General features: G+C 39.1%; 1 protein-coding gene across 13 annotated transcripts in view; it reads left to right on the forward strand.

Annotated features, from left to right (window-relative positions):
• Positions 1 to 20,512, forward strand: part of clec16a (C-type lectin domain containing 16A) — a 210,582-nt gene that overhangs the window by 36,070 nt on the left and 154,000 nt on the right. For 12 of the 13 annotated variants that reach the window (XR_011347334.1, XR_011347331.1, XR_011347332.1 and 9 more), the window contains one exon: positions 15,241 to 15,469. Coding sequence is in view for 7 of the 13 variants with exons in the window: in XM_069906108.1 (XP_069762209.1) it covers positions 15,241 to 15,469 (229 nt within the window). In the remaining 6 variants the exon portion in view is untranslated. The remainder of the gene's footprint in view (positions 1 to 15,240; positions 15,470 to 20,512) is intronic. The other variant, XM_069906102.1, reaches the window with a different exon arrangement.

Here is a 20,512-nt window from a genome sequence, read left to right on the forward strand (position 1 = left end):
AATACAACTCTCTCTGGTTATGTAGCTTTTAGCTAATGAAATGGCAAATATCTTTTAAAGCCCATCTGATTTGTGTTTCTGATTGTATTCCTATTGTTATTCAGTTACAATCTCAGTGCCTATCAACATGAATTTGGAGAGGTACTTTTTTCCATGTTAACTTTAAGGAAAATGAAGCAACAATAACTGAACTTTTTGTTTGGCCATAGACAGAATTTAAATGAAAAAGGAAACACTGGGAGTTCCGCTATGTTTCTTCAAAGAAAAAACAAAATCATAAAAATTTGCTGGAATAAAGTCAATATTTTTGTAAATAGATCGATATAAATTTGATTCGGATATTTCAGAATCCTACAGCACAAAAACAGTCCTTGGAGTCCAACTCATCCAAAGTGTCTACTTGAGTTAGTTACATTTGCCTGTGTTTGGGCTGTATCTCTCTAAACCTTTTCTGTCCACATACCTCCCCAAATTTTTTTTTTTTTTTTAAAACATTGTAATTGTACTTGCAATAATTGATGACATTATTGGTCTGCAGGGTCTGACGAGATTATGGAGGTGTTGTACGTGTTTGGTTACTATATGTGTCAGGAGAGGTCTTTGAGGGATAACTGTGTTGATCTCATTTATAATGATCTCTATGTTTGAAAACCCTGTCAAGACTAATTCATGAATATTGGTTCAAAAGCAAGGTATTGGGTAGTTACATCTGTATGAAAGAATTCATGAGGATCGGAAGAGACTGTACACCACGGTTACAATATTAGAGATATCATTTCTGATTTTAATTAGGGTCATTTCAGCATTGCAGCCATTATTTAAACCTTTTTAGAGTATTTGAAGGAGGGAAAACAGGCAGAGTGAATGGGAAATGGAATTATAGTTTGCACAAAGAAGTCTGCAGTGATTATTTGCCCTCTTAGTACTGTTAGAAGATCAAACCAGCAACCACAAAGAAGGCATATCACACAGGGGTAAAGATGAACAATTTTTTTTTTTCTTCTTCTTTGGCTTGGCTTCGCGGACGAAGATTTAAGGAGGGGGTAAAAGTCCACGTCAGCTGCAGGCTCGTTTGTGGCTGACAAGTCCGATGCGGGACAGGCAGACACGGTTGCAGCGGCTGCAGGGGAAAATAGGTTGGTTGGGGTTGGGTGTTGGGTTTTTCCTCCTTTGCCTTTTGTCAGTGAGGTGGGCTCTGCGGTCTTCTTCAAAGGAGGTTGCTGCCCGCCAAACTGTGAGGCGCCAAGATGCACGGTTTGAGGCGTTATCAGCCCACTGGCGGTGGTCAATGTGGCAGGCACCAAGAGATTTCTTTAGGCAGTCCTTGTACCTTTTCTTTGGTGCACCTCTGTCACGGTGGCCAGTGGAGAGCTCGCCATATAACACGATCTTGGGAAGGCGATGGTCCTCCATTCTGGAGACGTGACCCATCCAGCACAGCTGGATCTTCAGCAGCGTGGACTCGATGCTGTCGACCTCTGCCATCTCGAGTACTTCGACGTTAGGGATGAAAGCGCTCCAATGGATGTTGAGGATGGAGCGGAGACAACGCTGGTGGAAGCGTTCTAGGAGCCGTAGGTGATGCCGGTAGAGGACCCATGATTCGGAGCCGAACAGGAGTGTGGGTATGACAACGGCTCTGTATACGCTTATCTTTGTGAGGTTTTTCAGTTGGTTGTTTTTCCAGACTCTTTTGTGTAGTCTTCCAAAGGCACTATTTGCCTTGGCGAGTCTGTTGTCTATCTCATTGTCGATCCTTGCATCTGATGAAATGGTGCAGCCGAGATAGGTAAACTGGTTGACTGTTTTGAGTTTTGTGTGCCCGATGGAGATGTGGGGGGGCTGGTAGTCATGGTGGGGAGCTGGCTGATGGAGGACCTCAGTTTTCTTCAGGCTGACTTCCAGGCCAAACATTTTGGCAGTTTCCGCAAAGCACGACGTCAAGCGCTGAAGAGCTGGCTCTGAATGGGCAACTAAAGCGGCATCGTCTGCAAAGAGTAGTTCACGGACAAGTTTCTCTTGTGTCTTGGTGTGAGCTTGCAGGCGCCTCAGATTGAAGAGACTGCCATCCGTGCGGTACCGGATGTAAACAGCGTCTTCATTGTTGGGGTCTTTCATGGCTTGGTTCAGCATCATGCTGAAGAAGATTGAAAAGAGGGTTGGTGCGAGAACAAAGCCTTGCTTCACGCCATTGTTAATGGAGAAGGGTTCAGAGAGCTCATTGCTGTATCTGACCCGACCTTGTTGGTTTTCGTGCAGTTGGATAATCATGTTGAGGAACTTTGGGGGACATCCGATGCGCTCTAGTATTTGCCAAAGCCCTTTCCTGCTCACGGTGTCGAAGGCTTTGGTGAGGTCAACAAAGGTGATGTAGAGTCCTTTGTTTTGTTCTCTGCACTTTTCTTGGAGCTGTCTGAGGGCAAAGACCATGTCAGTGGTTCCTCTGTTTGCGCGAAAGCCGCACTGTGATTCTGGGAGAATATTCTCGGCGACACTAGGTATTATTCTATTTAGTAGAATCCTAGCGAAGATTTTGCCTGCAATGGAGAGCAACGTGATTCCCCTGTAGTTTGAGCAGTCTGATTTCTCGCCTTTGTTTTTGTACAGGGTGATGATGGTGGCATCACGAAGATCCTGAGGCAGTTTTCCTTGGTCCCAACAAAGCTTGAAAAACTCATGCAGTTTGGCATGCAGAGTTTTGCCGCCAGCCTTTATTAATTACTTTATTAACAAAAATTCACCTTCAAACTTTAATTCAACCCTTTATAACCATGCCCACTGATTACTATGCAAATTTCTATAACATTGTAAAACTAATAAATTCCCCAGTCTAAATATAACATATTAATTAAAGTCTAAGTTATATTTCCAACCAGCCCACAGAAAAACTTCGACACAAAACACACAAGACTCTCAAAACTTCAATCTCAACTGAAGCAAAGATCATAAACAAAATTCAGTTTGTTTGGTAAACTGAAGCCAAAATATCTTTGAGAGAGAGAGCACAAAATTCGAAGTTGTCTTCTTGTGTTGCTTGCAGAGCGAGGAACAATGGCTTGGTCCGGATCCTTCTGGCTGCCTTCAGAATGTTCATCCCTTTTAAAATGCCCAACATTCTAAATTGCCTCCCAGACAATGACTCTGCTTGGGCCTTCTTCCACTGTTCTTTCCTTTTTAAATGCTCTCAACATTCTAAATTGCCTCCCAGACAATGACTCTGCTTGGGCCTCCTTCCACTTCACAGCCACACCCAGTGGTGGTTTGTCTTTTAAGTCCAGAAATTTCTAGATCATCTTCTGCACCTGCCCAGTCCGTCTCCCACCTCTCAGCAGTCCACCTTCACCTTGGCTCTCTAAGTCAAACTGTCACTTTCCAACACAAAACCACATAACATATAGGCCAATACACCACACAGAACTCTGTAACAGTACTGTAGTAATGACTTTGGATGAGTGGTTTAAATAACTATTTAGTAGTGAGAAATGAAGTGAGGCATTATGAAGAAATGAAGTCCTGATTAAGCATATCAACATTTGCAAATATCATAGCCACAAACTGGTGATGTTGAACAAACTTTTGTGAATGTCTTTGTAAGAAATTTTGATACAGCCAGAATAAAAGTCAGGTTGGTTTGAGCTGGCTGGGTTGGAGGAGTCATCTTGGTTGGAAGGTAAAAGGAGATACGAATTATAAAGAAAAGCTCTGTGTGTTTGAAAGTGGTTTAATGATTATAAAAATTGTATTCATTGGAGATATTTGGATGAAGTGGAATATTGCAAATTTATGGTACTTTAACGTGGATATTGTAGATATTTTCTGTAGACTTGTGCAAGTGTGAACTAGATACATGGTGATGCACTATAATTCATAAACTATAGGGTGCAGTAAAAGCTCATGAAATGAATGAATGGTTTCATTACAGTGAATGTCCATTCTTCCATTTGAAAGAGGGAAAATATTTGATGTTTCAAAATGGTATAATTTGAATACATTTGATGTATATTCAATTAATATTTTGGTTCTTGTGTTGAATTTTTTATTTACCATGAAATTGATAATCAAAGTGGAGCTTTGTACAAGAGCACCATGTTGTGAAGATAACAGGATGAACCTTGTTCATTATGTGTTATTTATTCTGATGGAGCCCTTGAGTGGTGCAGATAAGTAAGAGTACATATTCTGGAATCCAGAACAGAAAGTTGGAAGAACTCAGCTTGTCAACCAGCATACGTGGAGGAAAAAGATGCAAGTTGGCATTGCCCTCTGACCCTCCCCCACCTGATTCCAACTGCCGATCTAGTTCCACCTCTCATTCCCCCCCTCCCCCCCCCCCCCTTTGTACTATATATTGCCAATATTTCTTGTTCTTTCTCAGTCCTGATGGAGGGTCTTAATCCAAAATGTTACCTTTTACCTCCACAAATGCATCTTGACCCACTGAGTTCTTTCCATGTTTTTTTTTCTCTCTCTGTCAGTTGTGCGTAGTTTTATTAATTCATAGATTATGGACATTCTGGCAAGGCCACGTTTATTGCCTGCCCCTTGAATTGAGTGACTATTTCAGGTTGGTTCTGAATGGATCTGATGTCATGCAAAGGGTGAATTGGCAAGGATGGTAGAAGAGTAATATATGTTGGTGCTGGTTGGCATTACAAAAAGAATCAGCTGTCCACTTTTTTTTAGTGAACTTGGCAATAGACTTGAAATCTGTTATCCATTCCTGGGAAGATGCATTACTTAAATTTCTACTTCATAATTCCATTTTATAAGGAGATGAATGAACTTCATTTGTATTAAGCTTTCATAAAACTTGAAATGATTCAAGTTTTCAAAACAAGATTCATCCCAAGTAAATGCTCTGATATATTAGAATTCAGGATCCATTCCCAGGAATAAGAATAATATTAGAATTGGTGATTTTAAAATTGTAATTTTGGCATTGTACATGGTCTTAAAAAGAGCTTTTTGCATATTGGTCTTCATATATCAAAGTATTGAGTTGGGATGTTATGTTGAAGTTGGATCAGACATTGGTCAGGCCACATGGAGTATTTTGTGCAATTTTTGTCACCTATTTACAGGAAAGATATCAAAAAGATTGAAAGGATGCAGAGAAACTTTACAAGATGTTATGGGGAATTGAGGAGCTGAGCTTTAGGGAAAGGTTGAATAGGTTAGGATGTGTCCTGGAGAATGAGGGGAGATTTGATAGAGGTATACACAATTATGAGGGTTCATATTGGGTAAATGCAAGCAGGTGTGCCATAATTTCCACTGAGGTTGGGTGAATAAAAGGACATGGGTTAAGGGTGAAAGATAAAATGTTGAAAGGGAATATAAAGGGGAAATTCTTCACTCAAGGTGAAGAGAGTGTGGAACGAGTTGCTAGTGGAAGTAGTGGATGTGGGATTGATTCCAACATTTAAGAGAAATTTGGACAGTTGCGTGGATGGGAGGGATATGGAGGGCTATGGTCTGGGTACATAGCAGTAGGCAAAAAATAATTTGGCATAGACTAATATAAAGCAATATTTATGATATAAAGACATGCATTATAGACTGCTGCTATACTGGTAATATGCAAGTCCCTTCCTATTTTTCACTCCTATTTTGTTCAGAATTGGCATTTGCTCTTTAATGCTTTTGCAGGAATGAATCTCTCCATAAGGAGATGCTGAATATGAAGACTAGTATTGAGTAGGCTGGGGAGAGTGTTGCAACCACTGACTGCAGAGATAATGGAGTTCCAATCTGCACCTTGGTGGCATGTCAGCTGACTGCCACGTATTGATATAGTTCCTGTTCAAAGATTGAAAGTTGCTGTCTCTCCTTCTCTTTGCTTGGCTGCGTGGCTATCCACTGCCAAGCCTAAAGATGCTTGCTGTCTGTTGAGCTTACTGTTGAGAAATATCCATTTGGGAGAGCTGTGAAGTCTGGATTTTATTTTGGTGTGCATAAAACATTTTATTTGCAAGAGCACTGAAATGCACAATGATTGTTTCCTGGGATATTCCTCTGATTTATTCTTTGGCTCTATTTTAAATGTTATGTTTAGGCGTAGCTCTCCAAAAAAAAGTACAAAAGTTAAGCAAATTTATGTCAGATTCATGGGTGATAACTATGTTAATTTGTACTTGTAAAGCTCTTTCTTTTTAGTTTACCCCACTTGTCTGTTCAATCTTTTGCTTCCTGTTTATTTAAAAAAAACACCGGCCATTGTTGACATTGGTCAGCTTCTTAACGTTATTACTGTATTATAAAAATAAGAACATAAGAAACATAAATAGGTGAAATTTATGGCTTCTCAAGCCTGTCCCACTGTTTTAAATCATGATAGTTCTTCTGATTCGCATAAACATGTACGGAATATTTTTCTTTTATAAAAAAAATTGTTGATCTCTACCTTGACTATACTTGGCCAATGAGCATCCATAACTTTTGAAGTAGACAATTTCAAAAATTTGCCACCTATGATCAAAGAGACTTCAATCCAAAATGCCGAGCTACCTCTTTAACCTGAATCTCAGAGGTTCTCATCTCTCGCTAGATAAAACTATATTTTGCATCTAATGGTCAGTTTTCTCATCTTGCTAACTAAAATGATTTTGAATTCATCTCTATTTACAAACATTTGCAGGAACAGTTTTGGGTTTTTTTTGAGCAAACTTTATTTCAGCAGATGCGAGACGAATGCAATTGAACTGAGTGAACCTGAATTACATTTAAACAATATGCTAAGTTCTTCAGCAGTATATGTAGGTTTGAATGTGACAGGGGAATAGGATTCAATGCTTGTGCTTATAAATAAGCTTCAATATTGAATCAAGAATTGTTTTAATGGAGAACTTGGAGTTGTTTTACACCAAAACTCAGATGTATATTTTAATTGAACAGCTCTCACAAAGATGCTCTTTGAGGTACTCATGGTTGGTTTGCCAACTGAAAGCAAAAATCGTATCTGCAAATTGATCATTCAGGCATTGCACTTGCAGTTCCATTTCAGGGTAAAAATCTTTGCTGCTCATCTTTTATATTTATCTCCATTGTGATTTGAAACATGAAGATCTACTGTTTTGCTTTTAACCTGCAAAGCATTTGGGCAGTTTGGTGGCACTTAACTGTACAAAGCAAGGCCATGGTGTGAAATTTTTTTTTCCATTTCACAAAATTAGTAAAAAAATTTACCTTTTTCAATGTAGAAAATGTTTTTCTATTGGGAAGTGTTTAATGTAGCAGGTTCCTGAGTCTAATTTTAATTTAAGCCTTTCCCTTTGCAAAACTGCAATTGAAGTGGCAGTAGGAGGTAGATATTATTTTTGCTGAAGACCACTGAATCATTGCAATTTAGTGATTATTTTTAATCTAATAAATAGCTACCAAAGCAAGATTCTGCTGATGTAGGAAATCCGAAATACAAATAGAAAATACTTAAATTCTCAGCAGGTCAAACTGCATTTCTGGAGAGAGAAACGTGGGTAACTTGTTTTGAAAGCTAGGAATTTCGTCACAGACAGGTTTTAAGGCATAGATGGAAAAGGAAACCTGTGATGGGTAGACAGGTGTGATTAAATGACAAAGGGCTGATGGTGCAATGTGAAAGAGGGTGGTGGTGAAACAAGATGGAATACAATACCAAACCTAGAAAAGGGAAAAACAAATTAATAACCTATTGCCTAAAGAAGAAAATATCTCAGAATCAGAATTTATTGTCATGAACAAGTCATGAAATTCGGTGTTTTGCAACAGCATTCATAGTGCAAATGTTCATATTATAACCATCTTACCACATGATTATAAAAAAGTAAAAGGGCATGAAAAGTATGTATGGTTCATTAATTATTCAGGAATCTGATGGCAGTGGGGAAGAAGCTGTCCTGGTGCCATTGAGTGCTCATGTTTAGACTCCTGTTCCTTTCCCCTGATGGTCGTCGAGTGAAGACGGCATGCCCTGGGAGGTGGAGGTTGTTGAGGATAGAGGCTGCTTTTTTAAGACATCATGTAGATGTCCTCGATGGAGTGGAGTCTGGTGCCTGTGATGCTGCAGGCTGAGTTAACAACCCTTTGTTTATTCTTGTCCTGAGAGTTGGTGCCTCCATACCAGGAAGAGATACAGCCAGAATGCGGTATACACATAGAAGTTTACGAGAGTTTTCAGTAACATACTGAATCTCCTTAGACACATCACAAAGTATGACAGCTGATGAGCCTTCTTTGCGATTGCATCAACATGGAGGCTCCAGGACAGATCCTCGCCTTAGTTTTGATGATGTTAAGTGCAAGGTTGTTGTTGTTACACCATGCAACGAGCTGGAAATAAATTAAAATATTTAAAATGAAGATCAAAACTGGTGAACTTAGTGTTGAATCTGGAAGGCTATAATGTGCCGAGTTGCAGCAATGTAGCAGGGTGAAGGCAGAGGGGTGACAGTAAGAGTGGGTTAGAAAGCCTGCAAGTGAATGCCCATTGTCATGCATGTGGATTGATTAGAGGTGTTCCACAAAGTAGTCACCCAGTGGATGTTTAATCTATCTAATGGTGAGAAAACGGCATTGAAATAAATGCAAGTATAATGCTGCTTCATTGGGAAAGAGTTTTGGCACTGGTCAGTAATAAAAGGAACAAAAGGACAGACAAAAATCAAAAGTTAGTCATCTGTAGATATTATTGATGGTCTCAATATTACAATAATTGATTTATTGAATAGAATGAGTGTGGCATGGAATGTGAGATCTCGGGTGAAAACAAAGGATAGGAACAGAAATGGAGGAGTTGGATTGCCACTGGCCTGGGACTCTTTCTATCAAGATTCCTTTACTGTCATGTACTAGTATAGAACATATAATGTTCTATATAACATATAATGTTATATAGAACATATAATGCCTTCTGCCTGCCATGGCAGACAAAGAGTTGCTCTTACTGTTGCCCAGGTAACTTTACAGTAGAATGTCCGTGGATTTGCCTCCAGTGCTTCTGTAACCACTCAAACTCCTGTTGGATTCATCAGCCACCTGAGCTCCAGATCCAAACTTCTGACATGATCAGGCAGCCTTCAGTGCTGGAGGCTCTTTAGGAGCCCTTCTTGCCCTCAGTACCTTTTTTAAATCCCGGTTCCGAGACCTGGTTCCCATGAGCAAGTGTCCCGTAGGCTGTGTGAATTCGCCAGTAGCCCGCAACACGTGAGGATCCCCTGACCATGTTGCTCGTAGCCTATCTTTGTCCATCAGCTACTGAGTCCCATACTAGTTCTGCTGCTCTGTCTCCAGGTGAGACCACAAGCTTGCAGGAGTACTTTGTATTCTTTTCAGGTTAAGACCATGCATCAGGACTGGACGGGAACAGGAAAGATCTGCCAGTATACAGCATGGAGGTGAGATAGAGGCTGGAACCAGATGGTGAAGGGGTGATGGACTGATGGAACCAGGTTCAGGAGAGCGTTGGTCATGGGTGATATTCTCCCTTGTGCTGCCGTAAATGATGCTTGACCTATTGAGTTTTTGCAGCAGTCTGATGATCTTCTAGATTCCAGCATCGAGCCTCTTCAATTTATTCTCTGTCTGGCTCCGGCTCTGACTTTTCTGCCATGGACCACTATGTTGCTTCAGTCAAGCTGAATGTAGGAATGAAAAACAAAATCTTAATCTAATGGTTGGCTGCTGCTTAGACACAACATTTAATTTCAACCAATTGAGGCAATCAGTAGTTCCAATAGTTTGAGATTTCTTGCACTTATTTTTATGTTCAGGTTAGCATTCTGCTTTTCCCATTTTGCATCCATTCCATGCTGGATTTTTTTCCCTCATAATCCCATAATTTACTCTTTTATTTTGCTGAAATAATGTGCCCTTTAGTTATCTCCTCTGTCATTTTCTGTTTTATTTCTAACTTTTCTTGGTTCGAATAATGTTAACCTGAAATAATAAGTCTTTTCCTCTCTTAACAAATGATTACTGCTCTGAGGATTTCCAGCATCTATGAATATTCTGCCGGTGCATGATAAGGTGCCTTCCATGTCAGCCATCATCTATCCCATCGATGGCAGATCAATGCTTCCCCATTGCCTTATTGCCCATCTCAAGGCACAAATTTTGAGTGTTGGTAAGTCATCCTTGATTTCAAGGGACTACCTAGTAAAGCTAGGTAGGGAATATGCTATTGCTTTCTTGACTTGGAAATGATAGAAAGACTTTGGAGTATCGGCAGGCATATGGTGCCAGCATCATTGTGTTGCTGCACTTGATTGGTTGATCTAATTGAGTATCTGGTGCAGAGATTGGGCATTATCTGCAAGTTTCTTCTTTTGCTTTGGTCTTGTTCCAAATCCAGCCTGGCAGCTCTATCTTCAGGGCTGGGCCACTTTGGTGCTATCAATGCAGGTTTGGTCGTGGACACCAGAGTCACCCACATAGAGTACTTTCAGATCTTATTCTAAGTGTGGCCCAATGCAGAGGAGCACATACATTTGCTGATTAAGGATAGTATGTGGGTTTCAAGAAGAGGTTTCCCAGGCCATATTTAATCTCAATCATATTATCATTCTCCTGTGTGGGTATTAATTTTTTTTTAAATTAAAATGGTGTGAGAAACTGTGTGGCTATTTATTAATTAGTAAGTGTTTTGCTCATTTAGATTATTGAAGTAGATGTAACATTAATTTGAGGAGTTGCTTTCTTTTGGAATACCACCCTTATGGTAAAGTTGTCTTAAAACAGATTATGCCAGGCTGAGTATTAGAGCTAAACTCTTAATTTTATGACCAGACAATGCAAAACAAAGGTAATTATACTTCAGATGAACCTCTTGCCCTTTAGTAGTTTAAAAATAATTAAATGTTCTTAAGATTTCTTTAGTTCTACCCTTTGGGATTAATCTACTTGGAAGATTTTTATTGACCTGCTTAAGTAGATTTCTTGTACATTGTGAGCCTTTATTTTGGAAAATTGGGCCTTCCTTTTTGTTAAAATCTTCTGTTAAAATAGATACGTTTCAAATTAAAACTAAATTTGCACCATTTTTGCCTTACTACCATTATAACATCTGTTTTGTGGAGGTGGAATGACATTGTATTCTCTTTGGTATTGGCTATTGTAGATTTCACCTTTCTTCCTGTTTGGTGAGAAGTGTCGCCAGTTGTTTCCTGAATAATTGATGTGCGGTATGATTATACCTGCACTGGGCTTGTTGGGTTTGTAACCTACTTTCTCTTTCCTGTAAAGAGCACCAGACTTACTGTTATCACTCTCTTTTACCAGTAAACTACACAAGATCAAACCAATACTGATAGATACAAAATTACTTACCGTACACTAAGTAAAAATGGTTACTTGCACCACACATGCAAATATAGACTGCTCCATTGGTCATTCTGCTGCCCACGATTGATGTTTTTTTGTGGCGTGTTTACTTCGTGGTCGATTAGTCCTATCCTTTTTCTAAATTTATTATGTTTAGGTCATAATTGAACTGTAACTCCCAGAATTGGTAACAAGTTGGTAATTGCCTTGCCTTGCTGCTTTCTGATTAGGACAACGCAAGTGTACTGACTCAAAATATACCCTCTCTGAATATTTTGAGTCTGAATTTTTCTTAATCTATATTTTAAATCACTGCTTAAATTGCCAAAGTATGCCAAGAGAAGAATGTTGCAGAAATCAGCAAACTTGGAGGATGTGCTGGAGATTCATCAGGATGTTGCCTGGATTGAAGCACTTTAATTATGGGGAATAGGCTGGGCTTGTTTTCTCCAGAGCAAAGGAGGCAGAGGGGTGACCCAATAAAGAGGTACAATATTATGAGAAGCAAAAATAAGAGGGCAGATAACTTTTTTTTCCCCTATGTTAGGGATATCAAACACAAGAGTTTGAAATGAGAGTTCTAAAGCCAATTTGAGAGTTTTTTTAATACTGAGTGCTTGGTGTCTGGAACATACTGACAGAGGAAGTGGTGATATCAGATACATTTACTCAGAGGTATTTAGACAGGCACTTAAATGGGTAATGCACAGAAGGAGGTGGTCGTAATTCAGGCAAATGGATATGATGGGCTTTGGGACTCATTTCTGTGCTATTCAGCTGTGCTGTTATTTATTTTTTAAAAAGCACATTTACTCATGGCCTAAGAGAGAGTGCTTTCTAAAGCTTGGTTAATGTACATTTTTGGGAACTGTTTGAAAGAAATTATTTGAGGTGACTGTGCATTTCAGCTTTTATATGCAGCTTTCAGATGCTCGATGATGATCTTGGGTAGGCACCACCTCTCATTTCTCGTTTTTATTGCCCATTTCTTGATTCCAAATTCACATAGTTGGAGTTTTTTTTTAAACTCACTTGTTCCACATTTAGTTGAATTGGTTATGGCAGGATGTGGTTTTGCAACTGTGATTCTCCATGCCATGAGTCTATCATCTCAGCCCTGTTATCAAAGTTGGGTGCTAAGCAGAAGCCAGGTGCTCCCACACATGAACTTGGGACAGTTATTCACTAACACACTCATATATGCTTTTCCAGTTATGAAATGGTGTTTGAATAATCCTCGCATCAAATATTCTTTCTGTATTTTTAATATTGTAGGTCATGGCCGGGTATGGCAAACCCACATGAGAATGGCATAAGTATAAAGTCGTTACTTTAACTTTTGATAGATCAGATGTTTGCATTAATCTTGACAGTTAATTACTACAAAAATGTACAATTATATTAATAGCATTTTGATACATTAATTGCACACTGTATAAAATAACTCATGCTGTACATAATACCCCCAATTTGCAAGTTTAATGAAGTGGTTGGGTATTAATCACATTTTTAACCATTGTGTTCACAAAGTTGAAAGTAGAAATGGGAAGGAGCAGGTTGCATGGTTGTGCTAGACTCCAAAGAGAGACAATACTTGGCAACCTGGATTCTGTGGTTTGGGCTGATCTCAAGACGTGACTTCTTGCAGCTGGGAAATGCATTTTAGTGGCTCCAGTGGCTGGCTAGTAACACGGTAGCTTTATTGGTCATACAGTAAAACCCCCGGTATCCAGCATCTATGGGGATGAAAAGTGCCGGATAAGTGAATTTTCCTGTTGCTTGAGATTGCGTGTTGTGTGACTGTCAAACTAACCACTGTTGCCGCCGATTTTAAATTTCTGTATCTTTAACTTAGTTTTTTTCTGCAATTTTTTGTCAGTTCCTGGTTGCTTGATTTCCAGATAATGGGGATTCATGCTTTGTAATGAAAAAGAAGAAAAAGGTCATGGCAATCACAATTACTTCTGAACAAAAAGTTTTTATTTAAGAATGAAAGCTATAATTTATGATGGATTTTGTATTGTTCAATTTGGATTCTCTTTGGAGAGTTCCACATGATTTTGCTTGCATCAGTAGCCATACATTTAGCATATGATATTAAAGTGTCAGCCTCTGTTTTCAAGACCATATACATAGGAGCAGAATTAGCCATTCGGCCCATCATGGCTGATGTATTTTTTTATCTGAACCCCATTCACCTCCTTCTCTCCATAACCTTTGACACCCTTACAAATCAAGAACCAAGCAACTTCTGTCTTAAATATAGACTTGGCCTCCACAGCTGTCTATGACAAGAGATTCCACAGATTCACCACCATGTGGCTTAAGAAATTTATCCTCATCTCTGTCTTAAAGAAATGTTCTTTTATTCTGAGGCATTGTCCTCTGGTCCTAAACTCTCTCACTACTGGAAACATCTTCTCCACATCCCCTTTATCCAGTCCTTTCAATATTTGGTACCTTTCATTGAGATTCCTCTCCACCCCCCCCCCCCCCCCCTCCCCCCATCATTCTAAGTACCAGCAAATACAGTCCTAGAGCCATCAACTGCTCCTTGTATGTTTACCCTCTCATCCCTGGGAGCATTCCCTTAACCTACTCTGGCCCCTCTCTAATGTCAGCACACCTTTCCTTAGATATTGGGCCCAAAACTGCCCAAATGTGTTCTGACCAGTGCCTTGTAAAGCTACAGCATTATATCCTTGATATTGTATTCTAGTCCTCTCGAAATGAATGCTACAATTACATTTCCTCACTACAAACTCAATCCCTGACCTGTTGAACAAGCTCAAAGATTGAGACTCCTCCAGGACTGCCCCTTAGACCCCCATCTGCATCACTAGCTGCTACACCCTCTTGTCCCTGTCCACACATTGAATTTGAAGCACTTAACCTAATGGGTGTAATTGCCTCCTGAAACTCAGTGTCGAGTCAACTCTTCCCCTCCTTCAGTGTTTGAAGCTCAATTTCCAGGGCATCAACTTGGAGCCCGAGTTCACTTGCTGCAGATGTAGCCACCTGTTTCTGCATCATGGAGCTGCAGCTTATCCCCTGATCCTGCATTATAATGGGTGTTCTTTTTTTCAATTTTTTTCCTTTCTTTTTATTTAATTGTATCATTACAGGAAAAAAATGAATAAAACATTATTCAAATATCCATAGCCAATGAGACAAAAAAATTATATTTTTCTCCCCATCCCCCCACCCAAAAGTAAGAAAAGATACACCGACCATTTAATAAACAATAATATTAGCAGAGACAATCATTCATTGTTAATAAAAATTACTAATTAAGAGGAGTGGATAAGATAGATGGAAGATCATCCATAAAATCCATATATTGTTTCCAAATACAATAAAAATTTTCAACTCGATTCCTTAAACTAAACTTAATTTTTTCCAAAGGACTACAATTTTGCATCTCATTATATACTATCTACTTAATAACTCTTCTTGATCATCTTGCCATGATATCACCATACATTACTTTGCAGGTGCTATTGAGCAATTCTATAATAAATATGGGATATTAATTATTGTTTTCTAAAATGAAGAACTTAAGCAGTTTATCCAAAAAAGAACTAATAATTGTAAGCTTTTAAAATTATCACTGGTGAGGCTTGTGAATGTAAAAAAAAATTAGTTTAAAAAAAAATCTTTCTCGTATTTGTTAGAGTCGTGCATGGTATAACTATCATGCAAAATTGTTCATTATCCTCCTGCAAGAGAACCTCGAGTTCTGTACAGATTATATGCTAATCTTGAATTTAAAATGCTGCCTTGTTTCAAATGGCAATTGATGACAATAACAATGTGGAAAAATACATTAAAGTAATGACTTTTATTGTACATTTTTTCTATGCCCATGCCGTGGAGAATAAAAGACAAGTAAATTTTGGGCATTATGTTAATATACCATTTGTATTTCTGCTTTACATTTTGCAGATGACTTCAAGCATTCAATGTTTCATTAAACCTATGGAAACGTTGGAAAGATCTCTTGAGATTAGTCGACACAAGGGAAGAAAGAGGGTGCAAAAAAGGCCAAATTATAAAAATGTGGGTGAAGAGGATGAAGAGGAGAAGGGGATAGAAGAGAAGGAAGATGACACTGAAAAGCTGAAAGGTACAGATTCTAGTGCAAAAGGCATCAAGACAAGTGGGGAGACTGAAGGTGAGTATTGCATGAACAAAAGGATTGGTGGTTCCCCTCACTTTCCTACAGTCCAGCAATTATTCAATATATTTGCTGAAGTGCATGGATGTTTTGAAGACAAACTGCTCTGAGAATGTAAAATCGCAATACTGGAAAAACTCAGCAGCCCAAAGGGCTCAGGGGCCCAAAATGTAGGTTAGGTGTCGTTATCTTTGCTCTATAAAGTTATGTGGTTTGACCTGCTGAGTTTCTCCAGCTTTGTTTTTACTTCAACCATGGTGTCTGCAGACATTTATGTTTTACTTCTGCTCTGAGAATGTGCGCTTCAATGTTGTTAATGTCCTCTCATTTTCAAGGGGTCAGCAATAGAGATTCAGGACTGTGTCTGACCAATGTCTTACTAAACTAATAAACTAAAATTCATAATTGTGAAATTCCACAGACCCTCTGCATTTGTTGTAGCTCAGGGACAACAGTAGGTGTTGCTACTGGTATATTTATTTTTGAGGTAGACCTGTACCCAGAGGATCTAGAGAGGTAAAACCATTTGAAAGGATTAAAGAGTACTTTTTAAAGTAGCTGATCCCTAATCGCCAAAGGATTAGTTTGTCGTGGGCACAATATTGTAGAGTTTGGAAGCATGGATGACCAGGGATAATATTTTTTCCTTTAAATTCAGCTCATTCCTGTTTTTACATTGGAAATGTTGCAATAATTTATATTTTATCTTCAGGACTGAAAAGTTTAGGTTTTTTTAATATATTATTGACCAGTAAAACCCCTGATATCCAACACCATTGGGGATTAGTACGTCTGATGAGTGTATTTTCCAGTTGCTTGATTGGCAAACTAATAGCGACATATGCCAAATTTAAACTTCTGTGTTTATTTTACCTACTTTTCTTTTTTTTTTGCCAGTTGCTTGAGGCTGCGGTTGCTTGATTTCCAGATAACGGGGTTTTACTGTATATCTATTTGATCTGTTTTCCTGGGGCCCTTGGGCACAACTGGTCATGCTGTCCCTTGAAAAAGGGTTCAGGCTCAAAATGTCGGCAATATATCTTTGTCTCCTATTGATGCTGAAAAGGCCGGCTGAGTTCCTCCAGCATTTCGGTGTTTTTATTACAATCACAGCATCTTTAGCCGATCAGGTTTCATTTAGGTTTGAAATGTTTTGCAAGGAAATCTATGCATTCATTAAAAAATTTCCAGTGACACTAGACTGATGAATTGTTAAAATATCTTCCTTATCTGTTGCTTTTTTTTAAAGCCAAGTTAAAATATCAGGATACTTAACCTAAGATTAGCCTGATGTCACCTTTTGTACAAGTAATATTCTCCTCCTTAGAACATATTTTTATAACCATCAGTGGCAATAGCAGAAAGTGGAGATGTTTCTATATTTAGGCATAGCTTGTCAAAGTGTGGCCCCCGATTTCTCTCATTCACTTTTGATATCTAATTGCAGTCTATGTTTGACTTTGTCTGTAGCTGTGTTTATCTCATTCTTTTCTATGCTAACCCTTATTTAGCCTTGGTTTAAACTAAATTGCATTTACATTGCTATGATTTCTGGATGTTTAGGACAGTGAGGGAGATTTGGTCTCTATTTGAATGATGGGGGGGGGGGCGGGGGGGATTTGGAAGTTGGCACAAGTTGAAGCAATTTCATCTTCAGCCTCTAATGTTAAATGTATTATGCTTTCAGCATCCATTATCATCAATCAGTGGGGTTTAAATACTCTTAGATCTTAATTATTTTTTCCCTTGATTTATCGATTCAACTGGTTCAAGATGGTCAAGTGAATCTGAAGGTACTGTTAATTAATCTGTGATTATTTATTAGGTGCATAAATTTAGGGAACACAAAGTTTTAATGTGAAATTAACAGACCACTTGATAATTAATAGTTTGTTTTCAAAAGGAAATAAAAATGGTATTACAAAACTTTTTTAAGCATCCATTCTCATTTTTTAATTTGTATATTGTCTATTTATTGTTTAAAAATAATGGATAAGGATAGCAAATTAGCTTTTAGCACTTGCTGTCACTTGCTACTCCCAGTGGTTGAATAATTGGATTTATCATTTGTTTCTGGACTTTGTCCTATGCCGAAATACAAGAACATTGAAAGCATACATTTAGGAACATAGGAAGTAGGAACAGGAGTAGGCCAAAAATGGCCCATCGAGCCTGCTCCGCCATTCAATACGATCATGGCTGATCTAATTTATAACCTCACTCCACCTACCTGCCTTCTCCCCATATCCCCTAATTCCTCTATCATGTAAGAATTTATCTAACCGAATTTTAATTATGTTTAATGAGGCAGCCTGGTTAGAGAATTCCAAACATTCACTACTCTCTGGGAAAAACTATTTTTCCTCATCTCTGTCCTAAATCTACTTCCCCTGAATCTTGAGACTGTGTCCTCTCGTTTTAGTTTCCCCGGCCAGCTCAAAAAACCTTCCTACATCTATCCTATCCATACCCTTCATAATCCTCTATGTTTCTATAAGATCTCCTCTCATTCTTCTGAACTCGAGCGAATACAATCCTAGACGATTTAATCTTTCATCATAAGTCAACCCCTTCATCCCAGGGATCAACCTATCTGTCTGTGGAAGAAGTACTCTGAAGCTGTGGAAATGAAATTAGTAACTTACCACACGAATAATTGATGGTTGTAACCCACTATTCATACTCCATTAATATATTATAAGAACCTTCTGCTGTGAAATGCACGCTTATGAAACCAGCACTCATGTAAAATGGGTCCAACTTCCTTGTTAAACTTGAGTGTAAATAGTCACTTAATTTAATTTACGGTATTTTGTGCATCATTTTGAACGTGGACAGACTTGAAAATTGGAGAATCTGATGTTGATTAAAATGCTTTCCAGTGTGAAGGTTATGCCTAATGACCAAAATTTTAGTTGCTCTATATTTTTGAAGATTTAACCAGCAAAGATTTTCTGTGAATTATAATTGAGAATTTAAAAAAAAACATTTGTCTTGTCATGCGCTGCTAAATTTGAGATGAGCTTATTGCTTTCCATAGCCAAGTGCTTCTGCATAGGTGATTAGGTAATCTTAGAAAGGAGTCCATTATTGAATTACTTATGGCTGGGTAGAAGTGTTGACTTTGTGTTGTATTTAGTTAGTAGAATACCGCAGATGTACGTTGGCTAGTTTCAGAAAATCACTTTAGCTTTTACGAACTTCCTTGCAGTACTCTTCAATTTTCTGTTAATAATATTTGATTTCCACTGGTGTGCACACCAGTTAGTTTTCCTTTTAATTGCACAGCTAATTAAGTATTAGCTGGCATAAATGGAAACTATTTTGTTCATCTGTCATTCTAAATTAATCTTGTAACTTCATGCAGTGCTTTACTTACATTGTGAAATATGTAGCCAGTGGATCTCTGGTGGCGTCGCTTGTGTTTGATTGTATGCCGTCTTACACAGGAATATTTACTCAATGTGTTAAATAGCTAGTTTATGTTGACAACGGATTCTTCAATATATAGTGGTTTCTAGAGGATTAGTTGGTCAAAGTCAATAATTTTGATTATTCTTTGGCTTGGCTTCGCGGACGAAGATTTATGGAGGGGGTAAAAAGTCCACGTCAGCTGCAGGCTCGTTTGTGGCTGACCAGTCCGATGCGGGACAGGCAGACACGATTGCAGCGGTTGCAAGGGAAAATTGGTTGGTTGGGGTTGGGTGTTGGGTTTTTCCTCCTTTGCCTTTTGTCAGTGAGGTGGGCTCTGCGGTCTTCTTCAAAGGAGGCTGCTGCCCGCCAAACTGTGAGGCGCCAAGATGCACGGTTTGAGGCGTTATCAGCCCACTGGCGGTGGTCAATGTGGCAGGCACCAAGAGATTTCTTTAGGCAGTCCTTGTACCTTTTCTTTGGTGCACCTCTGTCACGGTGGCCAGTGGAGAGCTCGCCATATAATACGATCTTGGGAAGGCGATGGTCCTCCATTCTGGAGACGTGACCCATCCAGCGCAGCTGGATCTTCAGCAGCGTGGACTCGATGCTGTCGACCTCTGCCATCTCGAGTACCTCGACGTTAGGGGTGTGAGCGCTCCAATGGATGTTGAGGATGGAGCGGAGACAACGCTGGTGGAAGCGTTCTAGGAGCCGTAGGTGGTGCCGGTAGAGGACCCATGATTCGGAGCCGAACAGGAGTGTGGGTATGACATTTCCATAAATCACACATAGGTTCAAAGAGCTTCAAAGCATTTTGGTGTTTTTATGAGCAGAGGAATTGGCCTTTAGAGCATTGAGATTAACATTGCAGGTTGCAAAGAATCTGAAATAATAGTCAAACTAAGTGGTTGAAGTAGGGGGTTTAGGCCCCCAATGATAGAACATTGCTGCTCGTTCAGAGCTGCATATAAGCCAGCCAATTTGACAGCTGCAGTTTCATTTGGTAGGTTAGCAAAGGTGAAGGTTTGCAGCATGTGGTCAGATTCCATGAACCTTCAGCAAAATTACTTAATTCTGGTTTTGATATTTTCCATTGTGGAAGGGATCAAAGCTTAGAAAGTGAAAGTAGTTCAGTAGATTAAAGGAAATGGGTATAAATGGTTTTGTATATTATTTGCAAAACTGGACAGTAGCTGAAAGCCAGTGGATTTTCTGATTGCTCAGGAATGTGATGTCAAAAATAGCAAAGTGCCCAGCAGGTTATGGTCTCTCCCAAACACAGAGAATATTTGCCTCATGGTAGGATCATAATACAGGTTATTAAATTTAAATTTAGACATGGTAACAGGCCCTTCCAAGCCTGTGCCACCCAATTAACCTACAACACCTGTATGTTTTGAGCAGTGGGAGGAAACTTAAGTGCCTGGAGGAAACCCATGCAGACACGGGCAAAACTTACAAACTCCTTACAGACAGCGCCCGATTTGAACCCGGGTCGCTGGCACTTTAATAGTGTTGTGCTAACTTCTTCGCTAGCTGTGCTACCCCTTATGAAAGATTATCTGATATGTTGGTAGGCAAATAGATTTGAGGCCAAGGTCAAGCAATGGTGTGTTTTTTTTAAAA

This window comes from Narcine bancroftii, chromosome 12 (assembly GCF_036971445.1).
Source record: "Narcine bancroftii isolate sNarBan1 chromosome 12, sNarBan1.hap1, whole genome shotgun sequence".
NCBI lineage: Eukaryota > Metazoa > Chordata > Chondrichthyes > Torpediniformes > Narcinidae > Narcine > Narcine bancroftii.